At 41.2% G+C, this 27,127-nt stretch overlaps 1 protein-coding gene across 1 annotated transcript in view; it reads left to right on the top strand.

The window, feature by feature from the left end:
- MPPED2 (metallophosphoesterase domain containing 2) overlaps positions 1–27,127 on the top strand; it is a 173,305-nt gene that overhangs the window by 70,129 nt on the left and 76,049 nt on the right. The window contains exon 4 of the mRNA XM_030333602.1: positions 16,074–16,299. Coding sequence (XP_030189462.1) covers positions 16,074–16,299 — 226 coding nt within the window. The remainder of the gene's footprint in view (positions 1–16,073; positions 16,300–27,127) is intronic.

Below are 27,127 nucleotides of genomic sequence, written 5' to 3'. Positions count from 1 at the left end.
TCCTTCTTGGTGTAGGTAGTGACCATTTCCCAGAAGCCTTCAGCAGACTGCCCCTCATGGCTCACAGACAAGGATTGGGCATGCACCTCTTTAAACCAGTCGCTGGCAAGGGAAAAAAATCACCAATTCATCAGGATCCGTTCACCTGGGTCTAAGAACAGGCCCACTTTTCATGAGCACATGGCTTCCCCGGGGGCTGGGGTGAGTAGGAGGGGGATGAATACGTGAGCAGTGAGTATACACACATTCATTCCAATCTTGTACGTTTTTTACTTCCCACACAGTTGCTTCAACATTCGACCCTTACTATGCTTGTCTTACTGAGGCAAGAAGTTGAATGGGGCACCTGGGTGACTCAGTCGGTTACGCATCTGACTTCAGCTCAGATCATGATCTCGAAGAAGTTGATTGAACACATTTTAGAAAGCTTTTCAATCACAAGAGTAGGTTTTGAAAAAAATATACTTTAGTTAATTTTCAGCTAATCAATAATAGAAGATGGCGGTATTTGAGTGTTCTCATGAAAATTGAAATTTTAAAGGAACTGCGTGTTTGATAGAGTGTTCTAAATATCTCGTGTGTGTGTGTGTGTGTGTGTGTGTACACACATACGTGCTTCATGGCTCCTTACATTATGTTACACATGATTAGGGAAGTCTGTTTCTTATGTATCGTAACTGGTAATTGATGGGCAGACCGAAAATGTTGACTGATCCCTCTCAAAGACCCCTTCCTTGATTGCCATATTTTGGTAGATGTCCTGTGTTACTCTCTTTCATGGCACTTGCTAATTCTTTTCCTATCATTTATCGTAATCCAAGTCAATAGATTTATTAACTATTGTTAATTTATTAACTGTATTAACTGTTGCTCCCAGCTGAGCATAAGCTCCACAGGGGCAGAGACCCTTTTCTGTTTTGTGTATCATTATATTCCCAGCCCATATCAAGCATACTTGACTGTCACACCCAGCAGTCCCAGGGAATAGTGACTGTTGTGGAAAGACTGTGATCATTCCATGGGCATTCTCAAATCTCATCCTGACTTTTGAGAGGGTCAGGGATTTAATGAGATTTAATGGGATCTAATAGGATTTCTTTTCCTCAAGGCTGCTGGATTAGGAAATTAGGTTATGACCTGACTTTGCAAGAACTTTGAAATGAGCTTTTAAATGAGCTAAAAGGGAAAGAAAACTACAAAGTGGGTGAATCTGAGACTGTGGAGTTGAAAGTGAAATGCCACATGACAGAGTTAAAAAGTAAGAACAGTTTAACCTAAAGAACTGAAATCTGGCCAGACCTTCCTACTAAGGAATCAACTGTACAAGCTTTGGATGGGTTTGAATAGAAATGGTTCGTGTTCTCGGTTGTGGTGAATTATGTTAGAACTTGCAAAGAGGTCTCCTTTTCCTGCTAGTGTGTCTAATCTCCAGTTCCTGGCTAAAACACTTCAAAGAAATTCTTTTTTTTTTTTTTAATTAATGAAAATAGTCTTTTTTTCAAAAAAGTTTCACCTCTACTTTTCAGCACTTAACTATCAGTGATACTGGCCTTATTTCCCACTCTGAGGAGAATAATCCTAGTGGAAAATGTTAGTATTTCAGAGACATACAGAAATGAATACCATGGTTGAGATGAGCCTGTGTATTATATGAAGATAACAGTCTGGAAAATTTTTTTACTCAGAACTTTGAGAAGCCACCTTGGTATTTGATATAAAAAGGGGTGCAATATTGGCTGAGAGTAAGCAAACTCAAGCCCTTAGCTTCTGATGGAAAAAAAAATAAGTAGAAATTGGATGTTAGCCTCATGGAAGATCTTTACCACTTGGGTTTCATCAAAGGTGCTTCAATGCTAGTGTTAGAAACAGAAGAAAAGTTTGGAAGGACAGTGGCTGAGTCCAGAGAGATCATTTTTATTGTCTTAAGTTATTCTCTGATTTAAGCCCACAGTTAAGGTTGCTGAACAGATGTTTTCCATGGGTCCTAAGGAAGAAAATGGCCTTAAAATAAAGATTATTCTGACAGTGAACTTTGAGTAGTCCTGTGTGTCTATGAGATATGAAGAAATTAGCGGCCATATGCCCAGAGGGCTATTGGATGGTACTTACAGGTAGTGGCAGGTTGATTTTAGGAGCCTCTCAGTTTCTCTGAACCTAAATTTCCTGATCCATAAAGCAAATCATTTAAACTGTCCCCAACTCTGTAATTATATGATACGGTAGAAAAGGAGAAGGTAGATCTGCAAGATTGGGGGGTCCATCTTGCAGTTAACTCATTGGGTGACCTTGGAGGAGTCATTTAGCCTTGCTGGGTCTTAGTTTCCTATTCCATAGAAGGACTGGTTCTGATCTCTGAGGACTTTCCTAGGTTAGAATTTCAGTGAGCCTGGAATTAGAGAAGAGGTTGGGAGCACCCTGCTGCCTCTTGATTTTTATGTAGGAAGCAAAGGGAAAAAGCTGGCCCTGAAGTATGTTAGCATGGATTCTTTCATCTGACCCAGTGACTTGGGGTCCTGAGAAGATGCACACACATGTCCTGTTTGGCCTAGGCAGTAGGCTCATTTGTAAAGAGTGGCCTCGGGAAAGCCAGCTGTCAAAACAGCAGTGATTTGCCTGAGAGGCCTATGGGTAAGAACTTTCAGATGAAGGGATACAGTGAAAAAGAAATACAGGCACCTTCCTCAAATAACGAATGGCTATTCCATTAACTCCACTATTGATTATCTCCTCTGAGCTACCCAATCCTGAGAACAAAGGTTGGAAAAATCTTTAAATGAGTAATGGTAACCATGCAACAATAGTAATTCCCTTTTGTTTTGAAATTGAAACACATCATTTGTATGATGTGTGTAATTCATTCTTTCATTTATTCATCCATTTATTTCTTCACTCGTTGAACAAAATTGAGTCCTATGTGTGGGCCAGTCTCTTTGCCATACCCAACAACAACAAAAAATGTTTCCTTAAAGCACATTTCTAAAATTGGATTTACTTTCTCAATTGTAAATGAATGGTATACTTTGTGATGTGTACAACTGGTGTTAGCCTAGGATAAAGGAGACAGGATTTGTTATAGTTTAAGGCCATCTGGAATCCAAAATTGAGGTACTAGCTACTCTATCCACATGATTCTTAGCCAGGATAAAATTATTTCTTCATTCATTTATTTGACAAATATTGGTTGAAGTCTACTGGGAGTGTAAAGATGAGTAAAATGTAATCTGACCCTCCTGAGGTCCACAAGCAAGTGGGAGAGAGAGAGAGCCCTGTAAACATATTCTCATTCTATGAACTACAAGTGCTTGGCAAACTCCGAGCCCAGGGTATGAGTGGAGAAGTGGCTGAAACGGCCAAATCATGAAGAACTGCACATACCACACAGGGCGTTTGGCCCTTGGTCTGTAGACAATTATAGGGATTCTGGGAGGATCTTAAAGTGGGTGAGTGTGTAAGTGTATGGAAGGAATAGATACGATCAGATTTGTATTCTGATAAGATCACCTCAGCTTGAGTATGTAGAATGGATTAAGCAAAGTCTGCCTTACAGGAAGATATTTTAGTTTCCTAGAGGTGCCGTAACAAAATACCACAGACAGGGTGCCTTAAACAGCAGATTTTATTTTCTTTCAGTTCTGGAGGCTAGAAGTCCAAGATCAAGGTGTCAGTAAGTTTGGACCCTCCTTGGCTTGCAGATGGCTACCTTCTTGCTGTGGCTTTTCATGTGCATGCACATTCTTGGTCCATATTGTTTTCTTTTTTTTTTTTTTAATTTTTTTCTGTAACATTTATTTATTATTGAGAGACAGAGAGACACAGAACGTGAGCAGGGGAGGGGTAGAGGGAGAGGGAAAGACACAGAGTCTGAAGTAGGCTCCAGGCTCTGAGCTGTCAGCACAGAGCCTAACGCAGGGCTTGAACTCACAAACTTCGAGATCGTGACCTGAGCTGGTCGCTTAACCAACTGAGCCACCCAGGCACCACTGTTTTCTTCTTATAATCATGCCAGTTGAATCAGATTAGGACCCATCCTTATGGCCTCATTTTAACTTATTCACCTCCTTAAAGGCCCTACCTTCAAATACATTCACATACTTGAGGTACTGAGAATGAGGGATTCGACATACGGATTTTGAGGGGATACAACTCAGCTCATAAAAGAAGCAAACCTAAAGGTAGGGGAAATCCACACCTTGTCAGAGGGCATGGGCGTGTATGATATGGGGAGAAAAATGGATGTGTATTGTAACGAACAATTTAAGGCTAAAACAGTATGTGCTCACTTGACTTCAAATGTTCAGAACATTTGACCACCTCTGCTCTTTTTTTTTTTTTTCTTTTCATTTTATTGTCTTGCTGGGAACAGTGTTCAACAAATGAGTATGCTCTCCAGTTGTGCCAAGATTACCTGGATTCCTTAACATATTTAATTGTACTGTTTAAGGAAAGCTGCAAAGAACACTGTATGCTTTAAGCACACTGTTTATGAGAAAACATGGATTTAGGAAGACCAGTGAAAATTTGTCTTTAACTGTAGATTTAAGAGGTTGGGGACTAGATCTCTGGAAACTGGAAAACTACGATGTCTTACTTCATTTGGGGTGCTGTAACAAAATACCAGACTGGGTGGCTTATACACAACAGAAATCTATGTCTCACAGTTGGGAAGGCTGAAAAGCCCAAGGTCAAGGCACCAGCACAGTAGAGCTCTGATGAGAGCCCTCTACCTGGTTAAAAGATGGTGTCTGCCCTCTGTGTCTTCACATGGTGGAAAGGGCTGGAGATTTCTGGAGGGTATCATTTATAAGGGCATGCGTGGGCCCCTCCCTCATGACCTAATCACCTCCCAAAGGCCCCATCTCCAAATACCATCCCACTGTGGATTAGGATTTCAACATATGAATTTGGGGGGACACAAACATTCAGACCATAACATATGAGAAAGGAACATACATGTGAAAGTGAAATAGACCTCCAACTCCACTTCCTGGAACCTTGAACCCTAAGCATTCCAAAAATGCTTTCTTCCTAAGGAATTATACTACTCTGTACTACTTTATTCCAGAGGGGAGGCTCGTGGTATTAGGCCACGATGCTATTCCCAAGGAAAGAGATCAAAGATTTTTGGAACTGGTGTTTCATTGAAACTGAACTTTACCACTAGGAGACTTCGTAATTTCATAGCTCACAGGAAGTCTTTGTAGCTCCTGATTGTCTGGTATTCTTATTAATAGAAAATTTTGCCAGTTAAAGGGTGGAGGGAGAAGCAAAAACGGAAGAGGAAATGAATGTAGTCTCCACTCTCTCCACCTCATTGCTGTCGCTATTGATCAAAATAACCCTCCCTGAGAGATTTCTTTTAAAATTTTATCCTTAAAATGCTTCATTAAAATTTTGAATTATAAAATGGGAAAAGTCAATTTTATTGGATCCTAAATTTTGCTTTGTGCAGCGTCCTGTCCAGAATGTAAATTATTAAAATTGACATAGGATGTGTGTGCAAGGTAATATCCCCTTTCGTGGGCTCTTCTCTAAATTTCAAGATATTCTGTAGAGTGGATTAGATTATACAGTGAGTAGGGACTCTGAAAAGAAAATAGAATTGTGTATTGATGCCTTCAGAAATATTATTTGATGGCAATAAAATATTCTCTGAAATTCCCTTCAGAGGGGAGAAAATGGAGTTTGTTTGCAGTAATTGCATTTTCTAGCATTTGCTCTCATACTTTCCAATATAAGCCAATTGGAACCTGTGATTTGGTTTTGCTTATTGGCAAAAGTACCATGTAAATTGATCTGTGATGCATTTAAAGAAGATGCTTTTGAAAGTTTGGAAATTGAGATGGCTTTTTCTTATTAGATTTTGAGAGTATTAGGGTTCATTTCTATATTTTAGTCTAATGTAATATTAGCCAAATATGTTCTTTTTCAATTTAGTTTTAATCAAGTTCTAGAAGACCATTTTCATCCAGCCCCAGTGGCGCTGTTAAGGCAGAGATTTTATTTCCACTGTCAACCCTCTGCTCTGGCTTCTGTGGACCGGCCCCTTGGAATCACTACACACTGAAATCCTGCATTCATCTGCCCAAACGTTATTTCAGCAGGCAAAAAAAACAGTATTTATTACAAAATGATTTTTTTATTACTATTTGAAGGGTTAATGTGGAGAAGGGATCTAAAATTCTCTAAAAGTGTTCTTTCTTTTAAAGAATATGGTCTTTTTGCCTGTGTTATTTTTCTTTAATTTGATTTTCACCATATTTAATGGCCAAGAATATAAACACAGGATTTGAATTTGTTTTTCTAATTATTCAGTAGAATAATTGCCACTTGCTTTATAATTTACTTTTTAAAGACTTTATGGGGAACAAAACAATATATTCATCAGCTCACCATAGGTTTTTGTCAGTCAACGCTCCTAGTTTATTAAAAATATTTGTGGAATATTGTTTTAAGGTGGTAAGAAGTAGGAGATGGGCCCCTTATCCTGAATGAGGTTACAATGCACAATGGAAGACAGGGTAAAAATGATGATAATAAATAATAACTATCTTTGTGTGTCCAGTTAGGATTAGGTCCTTTAGTGATCACACTCAGTCTGCATTTTCCATTCTGTAATGCAAGTTGTACCATTATCCTCATTTTTTCCGATGAGTAATATGAAGGTTAAAGAGCATGTTTTGAGTTTGAGTTTCACAGATGATAAGTGACAGAACCAAAAACTTGGTCCCATATCTGTCTGACTCCACAGCCCATGACCTTCCCATCATGCCGTATATCCCTACTTTCCAGTATGTTTGAATGATAGAAACATGCACACAGCTGGTTCAGATGAGCCTTGACAGTGTCTTCACCAGTTCGTTTTGTGACTGTTCGCTGGAACCCTGATTTGAATCTAGTTTTCTGAAGCTTGAAGAAGTAGACTGAAGGGTAATTAAGGAGATAGTCTTCGCTGTTCAGATGGAATTTGTTGTATGGGGTATAAATCTTTCTCAACAAGCCAAGCCTCCATTTGTAAGGGAGAGATTGGATGAAATACTGTGAAGAAACTACCTGTGGCCCCAGCCAGATGGTAACACTCGAGTATAACTGGAACTGCAGTTCAGCAGACCAGTTACCGTCACGTCTTCATATGTAGAATGTGCCATATTGGTCTGGGTGAAAACTTAGTGATACTCAGTTGGGAAACAACGTGGATATTGCCATTTGTTTTTACTCCTTTGTGACTGCCTTTTAAAATGTGTGAATGTGAATGTGAATGTGTGTATGTGCCTGTGTGTGTGTTTAAATCATGGAAAGTTATGTTAGATTAAGGTTATGGTTGAGACTGGAAATGCATGCAACACCGAGGGACTGCTGAGCAACGGTGAAATCTCTAAGCTGGTGTCTTTAGTAATTATGGGTGCTAACAGCCTGCTCCCTCGTGGTTTATACTTCCCAGTGATGTTACCTGCCATCAGTGCCACATACTGGTGACTACTGAGGTCCAGAAGGGGTCTGCTTTCCTGGGTGGGGGACGGGTTTTTGTCTCCTTTGTGTGGATTAAGGCTTACAGCATCTTCCGGTGCCTTGGGATTCTTTTCATGGAAGAGGCTGAAGAAGAGGAGGGAGCGTTTCAGTTGTGGCCTCTTATGCTATCCCTGATTCCTGCCGTGAACTACTGGGCTTTCACTCAGCAATCCTCACATTCTCCTGGGTTTCCGGCTCAGCCCTGACATTATTGTAATATAGTTTTCTGTGTTTAATATTTCTTAGACTTGGTTTCCCATTGCAAGCATGGAAGAAACCCTAATGCATGAGTTTCAGAGGAGAAGGTAGCAGTCTGAACCTGCTGTGTGGCTCCATCAGCAAGTGTGAGTATTAACGTTAGAGCTGTCAGGACTTGTGAAAATTAATGGAGCCTGACGGGGGACAGACTGAGGTCAGAGACGGAGCTTTGCCCTGATTGAATGTTTCTGGTGGCTTCGCAGCCGAGGCAAGTGAGTGCAAACCGTGAGCCGAGAGGGATTGCCGGAGGTCCATTCATTCATTTATCAAGTAGGCAGTGGGCACCAACTCATGCCAAGCATTTTTCTAGATGCTCAGGGAACAGTGGGGAAAGGTGGGCTCTGCCCACTTATAACTGACAGAGGCCTCTCCCTGCCTCCAGACTCAACTCAGCCCTACCCAGCTATCAGCCCCTAGTAATCCAAGGAAGGAATGTAGCTGACATATCTCCTTAGTCCATCCCGGAGCCTCAGTTCTTCCATCCTGTGGCCACTGGTATTTTTTTTCTTTCATCTTCCTGCAGAATTTTCTGCTTGAACAGTTTTCAAGCCCAAGTTACTCTTAGTCCTCAGTGGAATGGAGAGACTTCAGGAGTTTGAACATTTTCCCTCTCTGCTGGAGTCATGATATTAAAAATACAATAATAATTTTAAACAGAAAAAAATGCTGCCTTTTAGCTACCTTGGGGGTATAACAAGGTCCTTTTATAACACTGGCATTAAGGAACAGTGTCTTAAAACAGGCCCCTGACACTGCCCCATGCAGGCTGAGGGTTTCAGAAATGTGATTGAGTCGTAATATATCTCTTTTGTTTAGAAACAGTCCCACGATAATAGGTCTGACTGTATATCTGTTTTATTCCTTTTTAATTTCAGTAAATTAGTTTTTTTTCCTAGGACACCGGTGAGGGAAAGTCGGCCCGAAGGCTGTGCCTTGTGAGTTTGATTTTCCTGGGTATCTAGAAGCTATAGCACATTCTCTTCCTGTCTTGTCATCTGTGTGTTTTCTTCTTGCTGCATAGTAAACTTTATTTCATATGAGCCTTATGCCACACACATTTTTGGTTTCTTTATATATTTTCAAAGTCTATCATTTAGGGGTTTGGAGGGGAGTGGGCATGGAGATTGGAGGTATTGAAATTTGTCAAATACATATTTGTTACATAACTAGGTTTTCTTTTACCCACAAAACCTTGCAAGCCACGTTTGCTTTGGGTTGCTCTCCTTCACAAAGAACTACTGCCATACTCTGGGTTTTTGTTTTCCTCCGTTTTAGCAGAAATAAATAGGAGATAGCAGTCCATCAGCCTTGCTCATCAGATCCCTGATAAAAAATGGGACATAGGGAAGGCGGTTTTTGGCATTAGCCAAAACCATTTTGGTTACCCCTATTTTCCATACTTGCCTTTCATAAGAAGTGAAGAACGTGGGGTGGGAGGCCATCTTCTAGCAGGTGGCAGGCAGATTCCCAAGAGAAGTGACTATTCTGGAATTGACTTTGGATTTTGATTTGACTGGAACTTAAGTTTTTTAGTGGAATACATTTTATAGTGATTTGTGGCAGAAAACTAGGTCACAGTTGTATGATACTTAATTTTGAGGGACATTAACTTTTATTGGTGGCGGCGGGAGGGGCAAGCTAGCAAGGAGTCTTGTTTAGCCAGAGCAGTGCTGCTATATGTTTATTTTTAAATGGTGATACACACGTGTGCTGGTCCTCACCACCCTCCTTACTTCTACTTAGTCTAAGTCACATTTCTGTTTTACCTCTCCAGTCTTGGTAGGTGTTTGGATTTATTACCTTGGACTTGTATTCTGTCAAAGTCTTATCTCAGTTCTCAGAATAGAGCCAACATGTTTTTAAATTCTATGACCCTGCATAAAGTTGGTTCCCTTCTCCTTCCCAAGGCCATGACCTTCCCTTCCTTGGGTAGGCTCCCAAATTCTTCTGGGAGCTGGTGGGTAAGAAATTACACCCACAGCTGCAGTAGCATGCGGGGAATGCCTTAATTGAGCCAGGATGTGTGTTGTTGCAGTGTGAACCTGAAACTGCTTCATGACCCCTGGAGGAGAAATCCATGACCCAGCCAGTTTTATTTCGTGATACAAACAGAAAGGGCCGTAGCTGCGTAGAGCTAGAGAAAAGGATCGCCCTATGTGGAGGAATGATATGAGGAGGACTCACGTAAGGGGTAGGTCTTGAGCCAAACTTCCTAAGACTTAAAAATGTGGGATCACCTGGAAGAAAAGTAGCACAGGAAGCAGAAGCGCTATTCTTGTCCCGCTGGTGCCTCCATCTTGGCCTGTGGTTTTGCTTAGCAGGCGGCAGCACCTCTCTGGCACTCCATTTCTTCATCGGTAAAATGGAATCGGATAAACCAGTGGCTTTCTCTTTACTATTTTTAAAGCAGCGATAGCCCTTCACAGGAAATCTTTCCCCAGACTGTAAAGTGAGGGCAAGCATGGCCGCTGTGGTGAGCGCGGGAGCAGGTCTCTCCCTTGTGCCCTGATCTCTCTCCTCATCACCCTGCTCCAGCTGCAGGGAGGCTCACGGAAACGCAGCTCTCAAATCACCAGTTCAGGCTGGCTCTGAAGATCCTGCTGGGTCCATGTGTTGGGATTCATGGGAGCCACTTTAAGTCACACATTAAATGTCCAAGGTTTGGTAAGGAAGGGAGGCTGACTTTGGCACGGTTCGCTGTGTGTCTGCTTTAAAGTTGTTGTGGATTATCAGACATGCGCATAGCTGAAGATCCTAAAGTTTTCTAGTCATTCTGTTCCCCTCTTTGTACTCCTAAAAGAATACCCCCAGCTGATTCTATGAAGATACTAGGGATATTCCAGATGAACAGTCACTCTTGAGAGATGTTCCCAATCACTGGTTATACTATTCACTTGGGAATGCAAGACTGATCTTGGCAGAGTTTTTGGGAACCAGTAAATATTAGAAATCATACAGAAGGAGAGAAGCAGTGTGTTCAAGGGACACACTTTGCCGGGTGAGCATCATCTTGACAGAAGCAGCTGGGTTTGCCCTGCATGCAGGTTGAAGGCCTCATAGGTCCACTCGCCATCCCCTCTAGATCCAGATGCCTTCATGACTCTAATAATAACTTTTGTTAACTTGAAGGACACCTTAGACCATGCCAACTTCTGCCTTTGGAAAACCAAAGTTCTCTTTCCATCTCAGATGCTTTTCCTTGGCAATAGTGCCATTGTGCCCTTGTGACCGGGGAGTGATCCGATTTGTGGATAAACTAATATTTTCTTGGATGGCAACTGGGAAGGGTAATCATTGTAATAATTACTGTATCACAGCTTGTATCTATTGAGTCATGACGTGTTAGAAACTGTGCCAGTTCTTTACATGCAGCATCTTGTTTAATGTGCACCAAACCTTGGGGGTGATATTATCATTTCCCCCATTTAGATGTGAGGAAAGTCCAGTTTAAAAATGGTTTGTTGGAGATTTTTTGGCTAGACTGAATTTGGGGGCAGAGAATAGGACACTTCAGGAGGCTTAAACTGAGTAAATTCTGTGTAACCCTGTGTCTCTGGAGGACAGTGTGACAGTGGTTTAAACTTTGTCATATCCCAAGATGATAAGCTCAGTTCCTGTAATTCTCCTAAGGAAGCTCCTGGCAAATCATACAGAAGTTCATTCATTCTTCCACTTATTCAGCAAATACTATGTGTTTCCATTTGGAAGGTATTGAACCAGATACTTTGGGACAAATAAGGAGCCCCAAGCCATGTTCCATGCCATCAAGGACTTCACAGTCGAGGGGCAGACAAATCACATGCAAAAAGCAAAACTAAAAAATAAAAATGGAGTAAGAAAAATAATTAACATGCACTGATTGCTTATTTCATACCATGCATATGCTTTAGAAAGTTTATCTCACTTTATCTTAAACACAGGGTTTGAAGTGGGCACAGTTATTATCCTCATTTTGCTAACACACTTGAGAGAACATAAGGACTCTGTACAAGGCCATGCAGCCAATGTGTGGTGAAGCCTTCAGCAGAGTCCCTGCTCTTAACCTCATGCTGCCTCCACCATTTAAACTGTAATAGTTGAGAAACTGGTCTACAGAGAATAGAAATGTGAGACATACAGTAAGGAAATACTAAATAATATACATAGAAGTAACGGTGAAGAGGGAGAGTCTAATGAGTCCCCTGAAAACAAGATGGGAGACAAAGGGAGCTGAGGAAGAAGAGAAGGGAGAGAGGAGATACCGAAGAAAGAGAAGGAGAACCAGGGACTGCAGCAGCTGTTATCAAGAGAATAGAGACTTTGAGGGACAGGGATGTCACTGCAGTGTGGTGTGATCCGTGGAGATGAGAAGTGAGAAAATATCTTGGCTTTGGCTATTAGTAAGTTTTTATTGACATTCTGGGGAAGCTTTGGGAAGAGAATAGAAACAGAAGCCAGATTGTATTTGGTAAATTCTGAGTAACCATACATCTCTAAATTGCTGGTTCTAATAACAGAGGAGACCATCAGGCAACACAAACATGGTAAGTGGGCCAGGTGTGAGAATTCATAGGGAGTGGGAAGGTCCGTGGCCAACTGGAGGTCCGTATTTCCTGGTCTTTTGATTTTCCAAAAGTAGCTAGAAAATCAGAATTTTTTGCATGATACATCTTGACTTCTAAATGTTAGTTCAGGGGTGCCTGGGTGGCTCAGTTTGTTGAGTATCCAACTCCCAACTTTGGCTCAGGTCACGATCTCATGGTTTGTGGGATCGAGCCCCACATCAGGCTCTGTGCTGATAGTGCAGAGCCTGCTTGAGATTCTCTCTCTCCCTCGCTGTCTGCCCCTCCCCTGTTCGTGCACACTTGCATGCTTTCTGTCTCTCTTTCTCTCTAGATAAATAAACATTTAAAAAAAAAATAAACGTTCAGTTAGAAAAACACACACACACAAAAGCATTGAGGGCCCAGTGTAATACATCTGTGGGCTGTATTTGGTCTACCAGCTGCAAGCTGGAATCCTCTTTCCAAAAGTTTAGATGGGAGATGAAGAAGCATCTCAAAGAAGAAGCATGGTTTAGGATTGTATGTGTGTGTGTGTGTGTCTGTATTTGTGTGTCAAGGGCGGCTTATTTTTGTTTTCCTGCTTTCTTGTATTCATTTACTTGCTATAGATGTCATTCTGCCATATTTGTGAATTATCTTATTATGATTAGCTTAGTTTTCTTTAAGTCACCTCTTATTTTATATGTAAAAATAGAAAAATAAAAATAGAGATGAAAAGTAGAAACGAAAAATGAAGCCATGTATCATTACTTGTACTGTTACATTATATTTTTCCAGAATGCATTTTTAAAACCTACTTGACATTTTGTCAAAAGTTCATCCCCATTCCACTTAAAATAATCGCGTATATTGCTAGTAGAACATATACTATGTCTTGGGAAAGATGAATGCTTAGGGTTCGTTAGGTCATTCAAAGCAAGAATTTCTCCATGTTAGAATAACTGTATATGGCCTTGGTTTTTTTTATTCAGGCAGGTCAACTTCAATGGCCTGATCTGAATAAAATGGATAAAGGCAGGCACCTCTTTGTCTGACAATTTTTCAATGATGCTATTTGAATACCAAGAAGTTTGGAGCTTGACTGCAGAGCCTTCCATATTAATATAGCCTTGGGAAAAAAGAAACCCAAATACCATCAAGTAACAGGAGATTTGTCAGCTGTCCTGGTTACACTTTTCATATAAAACATAAAGGTCGGAAGATTATAGATGAAAGGTCAGTTCAGCTATCTATCTCTATCTCTATCTCTATCTCTATCTCTATATCTATCTATAGAGATATACCTATAAATATAGAGATAGAGATAGAGATAGATAGATATCAGGCATATATCAGGTATATGTCAGGCAAATATCAGGCATATATCAGGTGTATATCTCATAACATAGGTAACAGAGGATGGAAGTTGGAAACTACTATTGAATTCTCAGAAAGAGATGAGTTTGTTGGCAGTGTGTAAATATCATCACTGTTTCTGTGGCTGTTCATTCTGGTAGCTACTTCTTTATGCTGAGTCTCCAAAATATGATGTAAAAGACACCGAAGAGGACTGTCTTCCTGAGGAAGATTTACTTTGCAGCGGTTTTACTTTCTTAAAATAAATGGTTGGAAGGGGGAAATGGAGTTCTTTTGCCTTCTCAGTCTCATCCATGCCATTCCCAAACCAAAACTTTAAACTGGAAAAAGCAAGAAGCCAAGCTCTCGTGCAAGGGCAGTGGTGCATAAAGAAAGGTTTACAGTGAGTCCATCATCATGAAAGATTAAAGGGGAACTGGGCAGCTGTAGCGTGACTTGTACAAATAGAGTTGCTCAAAGATTTGTGCAGGTATGGCCTGCCTTGATACCCATTACTGTCCAGGAGAATGTTTCAGCCCATTCCGGCTTTGGGAGCACAGGTGATTCTGGGGGTGCAGTATCAGGCCAAAGGGGGTCACAGAGCCATGGGAGTCATGGGGCATCTCACAGATTTCCAGTGTGAGCAGTGTTGGAGATTTACGGCCTGTTGATACATCTTTCAACTGTATTTTAAGTGCAGGGAATTGAGCAGGATATCGTCATTCTGTCCAAGTAGCTTGCAACATACGTCACAGCTCCTTATTGCCTTATGCTAGTGCACATTATAAACGCGCAAAAACATACACCTGAGAGAGGCTTCCTATTTTCTGTGAGCTCTTCAGCACAGCCTTGTGCATAACTGAGGCCAAAGGCATGTCACGTAGCACCGTGCGCTAGTAGTCAAGCATATCCATTGATGCTTGGCCGCGATGTTTGCGGTTTCAGCTTTCTGCGGTGTTATTTTCTGACTGCTTTCATCTCTCTGTTAAGCTTCCCCATTAGACCATGTGCTATGTATGCAGTTTCATTACTGATAGAAACCGAAACATCGAAAGCTAAAGAAAACAGCATTACAAAGCATATTCTGGTGATCTTAAAAATCGTTTCAATGTTGGCAAATATGTTTGCAGCGCGCTGCTGAGATTGCGGACTTCATGGCGTGGTCTCTGCAGTTTGCGTTGCTGAAGTCCATGTACCTATGGCAAAACTTGCCTCCGCCCCCAAAATATAATTTTCTTTCCCACTAAGCTTCATTAATTAAATCATTGACTCTGGCTTGCTGGTAAGGACCAATTCTTACAACAAGTGTATCCAATTTCCTGCTAGTGGTAACTTTCATTCTTCCTGGAATAGCAGGAAACATTAATTTTGCATTGGACCCAGGAGTCTCAGGAAGCTGGAATTATAGGCACCATTGCCCCACCCTTTTCTCCCCTAAAATAAAATGAAATGAAATAAAATGAGCAGCAGCTCTGCAGTGAGGCTTGAGGGATGGGTAATGACAAAGAAGAGAAAGGGCATTAATTTCAGGATGGGGACAGCTGCCCGGCACTATCTCCCTTTGGATTTTGGTTCTTACAGCATCACGGTGAGTTATTAATATGTATGATCTATACTTTATTCAAACATTATAAATCTATGCAGAAGTCTGGTGTTTGGGTTTTCCTTTATAGCTTTCATTCTTCTTCCCAGAATTATCTCATTTTGATCGGGAAACTTTTGCATAAAAAGCACACACCGAGAACTCACATTTCCATACCATAAATATTAAAAGGGGGTTAAGCTTTACAGTTTCTTCTCCCATCCCAATGGGAGGAAAGTTAGCCTTCTAATCAGGGGGCCATTATTAATGTTCTTCTTATTCACAAGCCAAAAGGTAAACTTTAACTGACAATATGAAATTGTACTACATAGTTCCTTTCATTTATGTAAATTGTGGAATGCTTGCCTATGTCATGTCTTTTGTATGATATACTATAAATATACTTTTGAAGGATGTCCTGCAAATCAAGCGGTTATCTGAGCTGTTAAGAACAGTTGGTTGGCTTATTTTTTGAGGACCAACCAAGTCCAGACCTTTGTTAAGGATTGTGATTAAAGTGTTTTTCTCTGGATAATTATTAAGTATGGATTTGTCACAGTATACATTCATCACAGTGAATCTGTAGCACAGAGAAGAGGGAAATGGAACAAGAAAGCTGAATGTCTTCTTAGTAGCTTTTAAGCTTCTTAGCAGCTTCCTGTCTCCTGTTTATTGTCATTTTTTGCCAGCATAAAGGCGTAGTCATAAATTTTGGTTCCCATGGAAATATAAAGGAATGCGTGAGCTATTTCACTTGGGTGTACTGTCTGCTAATCACCCAGTCTCGGCTGTTGTACTTCGTGATGGGAAATGAACGTGCTAATTGGTACTCTTTTTTCTTATTTCAGGAAACCTGCCATATGAATATAAAATAGTGATTGCTGGGAATCATGAACTGACATTTGATAAAGAATTCATGGCAGACCTTGTTAAACAGGACTACTACCGTTTCCCCTCTGTGTCCAAATTGAAACCAGAGGACTTTGACAACGTTCAGTCCCTCCTGACAAACAGTATTTACTTACAAGACTCGGAGGTAACAGTGAAGGGATTCAGGATATACGGGGCACCTTGGTAAGTGCTCATTCGAACAATCTTCCCCTTCGTTTTTTTAGCTAAGAAATCCTGGTGCAGACTTAGGTGCTTTCAATGCAAAGGATAAGAGCAGAAAGAAACCTTATTGCTGCAGTTCGAACATGACACGTATTCCAGCACTGCTGGAAAGAGTATCGCTTGTTTTTGTGATGCAGATTTCTTTAGGCAAGATCAGTAGAAGTGGGGCTTTGGTAGGTGTGTATATGTTTATGGGACTGAGGCTGCGTGTGTGTCTGTGGGACACAGGAAGATTTGGGGGAAGGTCACTGTGTTACTCTTCATGCAGATGCATCTACTCTGAACATTCCATCAGCCTTAGGTAACTCATTTCCCTCTCATTTCATACTGGACGCATTCATAAAATATCTTGCTTAGATTAGGGTTTCTAAAATCTTGCTACACATCAGAACCACCTGACCAACTCGGAAGAAATACGGATTTTGAAGCCATACCCCCAGAGACTCTGATTCTCTTTCCTGAGGTAGAGCCCAGCAATTTGTATTTTTAAAGCTTCCCAGATGAGACTGACGTGCAGACAGTTTGAAAGTTGTAGCTTGAGAGCTCAGCGCTAGAATGCTCAGCACTGAGCTCTAGACAGGTTGAAACAGGTGCATATTCTTTGGGGCCAGACAGGAGGCATTTTGATCTTGTCTCCATCATTTGTCAGTTGTGTGGTTTTGAAGAAGTTAATTCACGGAGGATGAGCCTCCATTTCTGCATCTCAAGACAGTGGGCATAGTACCTACTTTAGAGGGTTATGAGGATTAAATTAGGTGGCGTTTGTAATGGATATGGAAGAATGCCTGGTCATTTGCCAAGGATAATGATTATCATTTTCTGGCCTTGGTTCTCCCACTGAGTATTTATGTGAACTTGAACAAGTCACTTAGCCTCCAAACCAGTTTCTTCATCTTGAAAATGGGAGTGTTAGACTCGAAGATCAACATCAGGGGAGTCTTGGATTTTTATTTATTTATATATCTACTTTTTGAGAGCTCCGTATGTATATAGAGCAGAAAAACTAACCTTTACCCACCCAACTTGGAGAAGTATCCCAGCCCTGCCCTAGGATTTGCGGCTAAGACTGCAAGAGGACAAACAGCGTGACTTCCCTTTGGCCATCTGACTTCCCAGTTTGGTTCGTTCTCTGTAGAATAGAAAGTTGAGATATATTCTCAATAGTTGACAATTTTTTTTTCCCTAGCTTTACTAGGTGGTATCCAGAAGGGCTGTTGAGTGAACACAGGAACTATATTTTATTTTAAAATCCACCTGGCAATGATTGTGAACTCTTACTTGAGTCCTTGCTACATGCCAGGCATTGTTCTAAGTCCTTTTTTGTCTTCTATATCCTTTTCTTCTAAATGCCTTTAAGAAATGGACGCTGTTGTGATTCTCATTTGGCAGGGGAAAAAAACTCAGGCACAGAAAGGTTGAGTAACCGCGCAGGGATCACACAGATAGTTAGTGGTAGCTTCCTAATTTTGAGTCTGACTGTGGGGTGCATGATATGACTGAGGTGGTGGTGGTGGTGTGGCCACTGCAGTGGTATATCCAGCTGTATTAGTGTATATCAGTTAATGTTTGTTATACGTGAGAAGGTGGTAAAGGGCAGGAGAACAAACCGTAGAAATTGGTCCTATCAAACTACGGTAATCTGAAAACTGGTCTCAGGTAACATAGGGTGTCCATATTAGCATTTCTGAGCAAAGGGCAGGAGAGGGAGCTTTTCCAGCCTCATAGCTCACGTCCTAATGACTATGCAGTAGTTGAGGAATGACCTTTGATTGACAGAGAAGCACTACATGGAGTTAAGGTCAGTTTTTTAGCACCTGAAGATAATTTTTGAAAAATTTTCGAAGGCATAGAATGTGGAAGGCCGTTCCCAAACAAGCCGGACTTTCAGAGATCTCCAGATTGATAGTTCCTTGGAATGATGATAACAAACAAACTCCATTATCTGAACAGATGCAGTTCTGTTGAGGATAGGGTTTAGCTAACCCAGTTGATGGCTGTGATGAACGAGGGAGTGACTTTGGATCCATAGGCAGATCTTGCAGCATCTCAAAGAAAAGCAAAACAAAATAAAACAAACAAACAAACAAACAACAACAAAAAAACCCACATAGTAACTCAAATCTGTGATATGATGGAGGCATTATCCTTTTCTGATGGCACAAACTTCAGACGTTTATATCTGAGCTGAATTGGTGTCATTCAAAAATTGTTTATTTTAATATTGGAGAGGGTAGTTAATCAAGAAAATAGGCAGGATGAGCCCTCTGAAATGTTATCCTGGCGTTGTCTTTATACATAATTTGTTGGGATTTCCAGAAAGTTTAATCTATCACCTGCCTAGCATTTCCTTGCAATGAGGGAGATATGTGTCACCCATAGGAATTGTTGGTACTTTGACTTGTAACTAAGAATACAGAGGTTGATGAAAAGCAAATTTCATTTTCAATATGTATTTTGGAGCTGTCAGTCATTTGGATCCCACTGTGAAGGTATTTTGTTAAAATTAATATTCCCAGGACTGCTGATAATCTGGACACTGATTTAGGAATCCCTGCATTGGCCTTTCTGTGCCGAAAACACAGATATTCCTAGTTCTATCACTTATTCAGCCCTGGCACCCTAGGTGAATTTCTGAACATCTCTTGGCCCCCGTTTTCTCATCTTTAAAGTGGGAGATGTCAGCATTACTTCTTTCATACAGTTGCTATGAGGATCAGTGAGTTAATAGTGCACCCACAGCACCCAAAGATTTCCTGGCATAGAGTAAGCACTTAATAAATGTGAGCTAGTACTCATAGGGGGGCTGGTCTTTCAAGTTTACTTCATACTTTTGTCCATTGTCATATGAAGATTGTTACACCAGGAGTCAGATGGGGTGGGTTCTAGCATTAGGTCAGCCTCTGCTGATTGAGTGGCACTAGGCAAATCACTGAACGTCTGGTTTTGTAAAACAGGGCCAACAAGGTCGCCCTATTTTCTCTCAGGCACCACTCCCTTAAATGGTCACCAAAGTTAGAATTTTCAAAGAGTATCCATATTTTCAGGAATGCTTGATTATTTTAATATCTTGTACACTTTTTAACCTCTTTCACTATTAAGAATTTGACTTACAGAGGCGCCTGGGTGGCTCGGTCAGTTAAGTGTCCGACTTTGGCCCAGGTCGTGATCTCATGGTTCATGAGTTCAAGCCCTACATTGGGCTCTCTGCTGTCAGCACAGAGCCTGCTTTGGATCACTCTGTCTCCCTCTCTATGTTCTTCCCCCCCCCCAAAAAAAAATAATAAATAAACATTAAAAATAAAGAATTTCAGTGGAAGCAAAGTTTAGGGGGATTTATACCAGAGCTACCACTTTTCTTCCTTCAGAAGTTAGGATTTTCCATCCCTGAGATTCACTAGTAGGTGAATGTCTGCTTAGTACCCATTAGTTATTCCAACCCCAAAATAATGTAAAGTGGTTTGTTTGATTTCCATTTGATTTCCAATGAATTTTGATATGATTAGTGGTCTCAATTTCAAAACAATCAGAATAACATCCGTGATCCCAAGGATTTCCATTCTGTCACCAGTTTCTCAAAGGTGATTGTCATCCAACCAGGAAGATAGCTACAACTCACGTATTTAAAAAATGTGGATTGTGACTCGTGTTCAGTACAGAAAAGAAATATCAGTCCACATTAATTACAGTGTTTTAACTTGTAGCACAGTTGAAAGCTTCCTAAAGAGGGATAATTAAAGCAATGTCTTTAAATTTACAATTTAGCAGGAATTTGTACGTGGAGACTAATTTACAACACTTTAAAGGATTCATATGTGTTTGCAATAGGAGTGCACCGTGGTACTTCTCAGATCCCCAAGGGAGAGGATCTGGATGTGGTTAGATGGGTCTGGGAAAATTCAGTGGCCTTCCTATACTGAAGAAGGTGTAAGTGGGCTACCTTGTCCTGGAAGAGAGGTGATCCCTTGGAAGGAGGTCAAGAGCTGACTGGTTCCAGGCAGCACCCCTGCCTCATGAGACCTCATGGCAGATTTTGTGGTTTCTGTGTGTATTCCTTCACCATCTTGTTCTTCTACGAATCTTGAAGAAAGGAATCAGCCATGATGTATTACCTTCCTTGGGAGTAACAGTTCAGTCACAGCTTTTCTTAACGTCTCCTGTATTGCTTTTCTCTCATTCTTTGGGGGAGGAGAAGAGGGTCTTGTGTTGCCAGACAGGATTTTAGTCCCATGATGGGAAAGCTTGTGGATTTCTCATATCCATCGCATTGCTTCTCTGCCACCACAAGGGTTCCTGATTTCCTCTTTGTGATTACTCTCAGTTCTGTCTTTTCCAAAGACTGAGTATGGTTTGAAAGAGGAGATGATATTTTAATCTGTGGTCTGGCCAGGGTAGAGGGGAGGTAGAATTTTGAAATCATCTTTGTATTTTTGGTTATTGGATCTAGAGCCAGCATCTTAGCACAAGTAGGTTTCAGTAAACTCATTTGTGGGACCAGCCCCTTCCTTTTTTTTTTTTTTTTTTTTTTTTTTCGGGGGGTGAGGGGGAGGGGAGGCATGGGAGGGGTTTCAATTGCTCTTTTGATACTAAGATGCCGTGTAGAAAAAAATCGAGGTACTAATTGATCCAGAGCCAAGCTGCCAAAAGTAAAAAGTCCATATTGCTCCGACCCGAGCAGAGCAGTTGTATTGTTCAGCAGTGGCTTCACCTTGTTCCTCCCTTGAACAGAAATGCAGGGCTGGTCTCCCGTGGCTTTTAATGAATATGAGCAGGGCTTCCCAATGTCCAGGAATTTGATCTCTATGCTGACCAAGGGGTCAGGAACAAAGAACGCACTTTTTCATGTTAGAGTACACCCAGGTGTAATTTGTCAGATTTAGTAACTGTGGAGGAAGTGCCTTAACTTCTCCAGCAGGAAAATTAGATGGGGCCTAGACAGTGTAATTCTAAAATGGCTACAGTACCAAGAGAAAGCCCATTGAGTTGCATCTGCAAAGGAAGCCTGAGTGGGATTTTTTTTGTTGTTTTTTTTTTTTTTCCCTCCTCCCTTCCCCTCATTTAGGATCACAAACATGTTGAGTTCATTCATTCATTCATAATTTTCTCAGCATTTTTAAAAGTGGGAGTTAAGTGTTGATTCCACTCTCTGCAGCATTTATAATTGTGTTTGCACAGAAATAGCTACAAGGTTGCTCACGTTTCCTTGTTCTGATCAGTGCAATAGTACTTTATGTTTACCCTGTCAGAAAAGCTTCAGATGTTTTTATTTCCAATTATAAGTTTTGTAATGCATCATGTATTTTGCTGACAGTCTTCAAGTTCTTGAAATAGCGAACAAATTAACAGCAGATACTGAGTGAGAGGATTAGGAAACCAATTGGCAACTCATATGATAGAATTCAGATATGGGGATGGGTGGAATGGGCTCATTTATTTTATTTTCACAGTCATACTTTGTAATTAACTTGGGCCAAAAAAAAAAAAAAAAAGGAAGAAAAGAAAGAAACACTCCACATTCAGCAGCAAAGTCTTTTCACGCTAAAGAACAGGACTATACCAACAATCTTGGTTCCTACCATCATCTCAGGGACTCCAGCTTTGATTCAGGAGGGTTCAGAAAGGTATTGGCATGGAAAAAGGCCTGTGTGTGTGTTAAACAAATATGCACTCTGCTTTTACATGACTCTGTTTAAAGGCCCAGGCTAACATTTCATTTTTCTTGGCACAGAGCCCGCAGACTCTCCCATATGAAACCAATGGGTGTTCTGCCCTGATCTAGAGTTACAGGCTCTGTTTACATTTTTGCCTGTTCCAGAATGCAGCTGACTGCTCTTAAAGCCGCACGGGATCAGATTCACTTCTGGTTTAACAACTGCCCTGTTTATTTGAAAAAGGAGAAAGCAAAACTGATCACTTTGCTTTCTACCTCCCATTCATAGCCATAGCAGTAAATACCATTTCCAAAGCCGGGTTGTGTAGAGCTTCTGATGTTAGATCCACTCATACCTCCTCCCCACCCCTATCCCCCTCCCCACTCCATCCAAACCCTTGAAGCCCGCCCTGGTGCCTTCATCTGATGTATTGGTGGTGATTGTGTAGAAGAATGTGGAGGGGTGTATGGAAGTGTTCATGTGCATTCAGTTACGCTTAGTATCAGCTATTGGCATAAATTGAATTTTTGCTTGTACATCCTGAGAGACAACTTCAATTAGCAAACAAGAGTAATAAATAAACTTACATTGAAATGGTTATTTCACTCCGAGCACTGTTACCTGCATTGTCTCATTTGGGCTTCCCAACGATCCGAAATAATTAAAATTTAAGTTAAAAAAATAATTTTAAGTAGTTGAAATAGGCAGAGTCGTGTTAATAATAGTAATTAATAATAGCCAGCATTTCCAAGTGCCCATATATCTGGTGCTGCTCAGTATTGCCTCCTTTGACTGAGGCGGCCAAGATAGCGTTTTTGACAGACAAGGTGACTTCTGGGGGCACAAGGACTGGAGTCCAGCACTCCTGTGCTGAGCTGTGTATACTAAAGCAAGATACCCTAGTAACCACGTGTCCTGCTCCTTGACCTGAGGCAATTCAGGAAAGGGCCACTTGGAAGACTTAGCTCTTTTTTTTTTTTAATGTTTATTTTATTTTTGAGAGAGACAGAGACAGAGTGCGAGCAGGGGAGGACAGAGAGAGAGAGAGAGAGAGAGAGACAGCATCCGAAACAGGCTCTGGGCCCTGAGCTGTCAGCACAGAGCCCGATGCAGGGCTCTAACCCATGAACCATGAGATCGTGACCTGAGCTGAAGTCAGACGCTCAACCGACTGAGCCATCCAGGCGTCCCTAGCTGTTTCTGTCTAGTTGCAAAAGAGGCACACAGAAATCCAGGCCTGTACTCGTCAGGAGCTCTTAGGATTCCAGGTAAGGTGCTCATAGGGGGGAAATAGGGATATTGAGAGAACAAAGAAATGATCAGGTTGTTTTGTTTTTTTTGTTTTTTTTTTCACGATATGCTCCAGAGCCTAGAGTTTTCTGTGAATAATCTGTGTGTCAGTGTGCCAGAAGACGTGGATCACCTCCTTCTTGTCCTCTTGCTCCATAGAGACAACTTATGATTCCTTTGCACACACATCAGCAGGGGCATGTATTGGATGTCTCTGGTGTTTTCCATCCAAGGCACCAGGTCACAGCTGAGAAAGACAGCAGGTCCTGGACATATGCACCAAGAAGGAAGTGCTGGCAGGTGCCCCTGCTGACGTCAGGCCTGGCATGGGTCCACACACCATGCTCCAGGGAAAACCTGGCCCTTAACACTGAGACCCAACCGGCTGGCCGCTGGACGTTCTTTCATTTTCTCATGTTACACTAACAGGCTCCTTTTTAACCCATAGTTGCTGCTGGTGGATGGAAGGAGATTATACAGTGGCTCTCAGCTCTGTGAGGGCAGGGACTCTGTCAGCTTTGTTCTCTGCATACCCCAGGCTAGGCCAGTGCCTGGCACATGGTGGATGGTGTGCCCGTATCAGCTGAATGAATGAATGAATGAATGAGGGTAGTAGTGGTGGTGATAGAGCTGTGTCTGTGGCGGATGGACTGAAGCTCTACACAGATGAGTCATGAGTTGCACAGGAAAGGATATTTCCAATATGAGATCAAGCCTGGCCATGAATTTACAAGGAGGACTTAGAAATGGTAGAACAAAATAGAACCAAACGGAGCACTAAACTATGTTTGTGAGCTTTGTGAACATTCTAGGTCCATCCTGAACATCCGTAAATACAGAGAGTATAACATCTCTCCGGGTGAGCATGGTTCAATAAAAAGTTGGGGGATGGGAGTAGTCGGACAAACTTAACATGAAGTCAATGAGGATTTTCAAAGGAAGTCTCCGACAATATTTTGAGATTCCTGTCAGTTTCTTTACATTCAGATGCCTTATCTCTGTGCTAAGAGCAACTACAGAAGTTTCTGTTAGATTTGGAGACTGTGTCTTCAAGCTGTAGTAAAAGTAGTCAGTGTAAAGCATGAATTTGGTAAGAAGCTAGACCAGCTGGGTACTTAGAGAGGTCTTTGGACATCAGAAACCAGTTATCAGATATGTGGTATTCTTCTCTTTTCTTAATGGTCAAATTCCCAATGGTTGAATTTTTAGAGTCGAATTAGTCATGCGGATTCTGTATCATTTATTTTTAAGCTCTTTTACCAACATGGATTTCTGATTTTATACTTTGAACTGTTAAGTGTAATGTGAATTTCTCCAGGTAGTACCAGAGAGTGAGTGCACTGGGGTCCCGTAGACAGTCTTGACCCAAATTTGCCTGGTTCCAGTCACTGCTGCTGCCCTGCCGTCCACGGTGCCCTTCTACCCTATAGAGCCGATGTGTTCACTAATAAGTCCAGGTAACTACCCAGGTTCATTTAATCCTCCAGACGATCAGTGAAGAAGGTGAAATGAGCTTTGGAGTGCACAGTTCAGAAGTTGCCACTTCCACTAAGTGCTCCCCTTTGGCCAGGTTCCACATCCGCCCAGACTTCCTTCCTTTTTGCCCTTCCAAGGAGTCTGCATGCTGCCAAAGTTGTTTCCCAATAGAGGCATGATAATCAAAGCCATGCTGTGTTCTGTGCTCCACAGGGGAGAAGCCCTCTGACCTTCTACGCTGCTCAGTGAGAAGCAGTCAAGGCACAATGTCACGCACCTCCTAATGATTCACCTATAAGCCCGTGGGAGCTTACGGGGGACAGGCCAAACCATGTTGTGCCCAGGGACAGCCCTCTGACAGTGAAGGCTTTGTTTGAAACTGGGCTGGGCACTTCTTGCTGATTCTCTTTTCCCTTAAACCATCCATTCCTCAGGTTAACAAACTTCTTGCAGGGCGTCCCCAGCAGGAAAATGTACCCTGAAATGTCTGAGCCCTAGGCAGGACATAGCATAAACACCTGCACGCCTGTTATCCCTTCTGAAGGGAGAAGCAGTGACAAATAGAGGCCATGGGTTTGGCCTTTAGAAACAGCTATCCCCAGTGAACTCGAGTCTCAGTTTCATCATTTAGGAATCATTTACTTTGTTAAGCAAGTTATTTCATCTCCCTGAGCCATAGTTTCACCTATGAAACTATATAGTTTCCATTGGGTATGCAAATAGTAATAACTACTACTTAAGAAGCATCATTCACGTACAGGCACCTTCTATAACATTGTTTTTAAGTGTCACACCAACTGTATAAAGAAAGTAAAATTACCCCCTTTTGGGAGATTATAAAATTGAAGGTGAGAGAAGTTAACTCACCCAGGGACACTCATTTCCTAAGTAGCAGAACTGGACATCAACCCCAAAGCCTTTATTCTTTTCACTACTCTATATATTTTTATGGGATTCAAATGTGATCATGTAGGTTAAGTTCTTGGCACTCAGTAACTATTATCTTCTTCCCTGAAAGGTAACAATTGTGTAGTTTTGCAATGGCTGCTGTTTGTTTATTTGGTTTTTGGTTTGTTTGCTTTGTGTTTGTTCTGTTTTGTTTTCTTTTTTATGCTGGTATATCAGAGGAAAAGGGGCAGAAATGAAGAGGAAACTTAGTCTAGGAAAATGATTCCCCTTGTTTGTGTGTGTGGGAAAGAGAGAAAGAGAATTTTAAAAGCAAATATTGTGCAGTTGTGCACAGCAAGTTGCTTGTGATCTGGAGTAGTGGAAACCATTTAGGAAAGGAACCCCATATATTGGCTGCATTTGGTCAAAAGACATGGAAGACTGAATAGATGTCTGATAAATGAAGACATATGTGGCATTTTTAAGGTCACTTACATGAAGTATCATTTGAAATGTATGAGTAATGCTTGGTAGTGCATTTTCACCCAGGAAAAATAAAGGTAATCTTGGATGGGGACTATAAATTGAATGTGGAATGTTCCATGAGGGCTGCTTAAACAGGAGGCTAATGGCAAATTTGAAAGCCTCTGGGTTCTCAGAATGTGTGTGCATTCTGTAGAAAGTAGAAAAGATGAGTTACAAATCTGCATTAATCCAGGAAAGGATATAGAAAGACGGTTTTGCTCAAACATAAGGAAAGATTAGCTTGGGTAAAGTATAAATGCAGTTACTACAACTAATAACATCCAAGTATGAAATTTGCTGCCAGAAATGAAAAGGCAACAAAGAGAAGCACCTTGCACATAAAGACAAATTGGAGGAAGTAGTTAAGAACCAGCCGGAGTAAGATTCTTCCCAAGATAAAATTTTCTAAGACAGCATATGAAGGTGCTGGTGATATTATTGGGTAATTTACATACGTTCAGTTCTGATGTCTGGTATGGTGGGTTTAGAATAGATCCCATCCCCCCTGCTCCCCCTAAAAAAGTAATGCTAACATTTCATGTGAGTCTATAGTAAATAAACATTGAAGGCTAAATAAAACCAATGCCGTTTATAAAGGAAGAAAAAAGTCAGAGTTGACAGCCTGACTTTCCCTTCTTTCCTAAAACTGGTTAGGCACTTCTTTTACATATTATGTACAGAATGATTGTTTATAAAACTAAGTGCCTCTGATGCCTGCCTGGCTTAATAACTATAGATCACGGATTTTTCTCCCTACATTGCAAGCTACAGATGTATGGAAATTGTGGGACATCTCAATCATAATACAGGATCCACTAAGACGTACTGACTTTCCAGGCCATAGGAGGCTTCACGATCAATGGAAAGTAGCTTGGAGTACCATGGTTCTAGAAAGAGGACTACTAAAGACAGAAACTAGGAAAAAACTCTTTATTGTCTTAATGATTTAAAAGTCCAACCCC

Source organism: Lynx canadensis, chromosome D1, assembly GCF_007474595.2.
Source record: "Lynx canadensis isolate LIC74 chromosome D1, mLynCan4.pri.v2, whole genome shotgun sequence".
In the NCBI taxonomy this organism is placed as follows: domain Eukaryota; kingdom Metazoa; phylum Chordata; class Mammalia; order Carnivora; family Felidae; genus Lynx; species Lynx canadensis.
The sequence above is the reverse complement of the archived record's forward strand: the minus strand, read 5'-3'. Positions and strand labels throughout refer to the sequence as shown.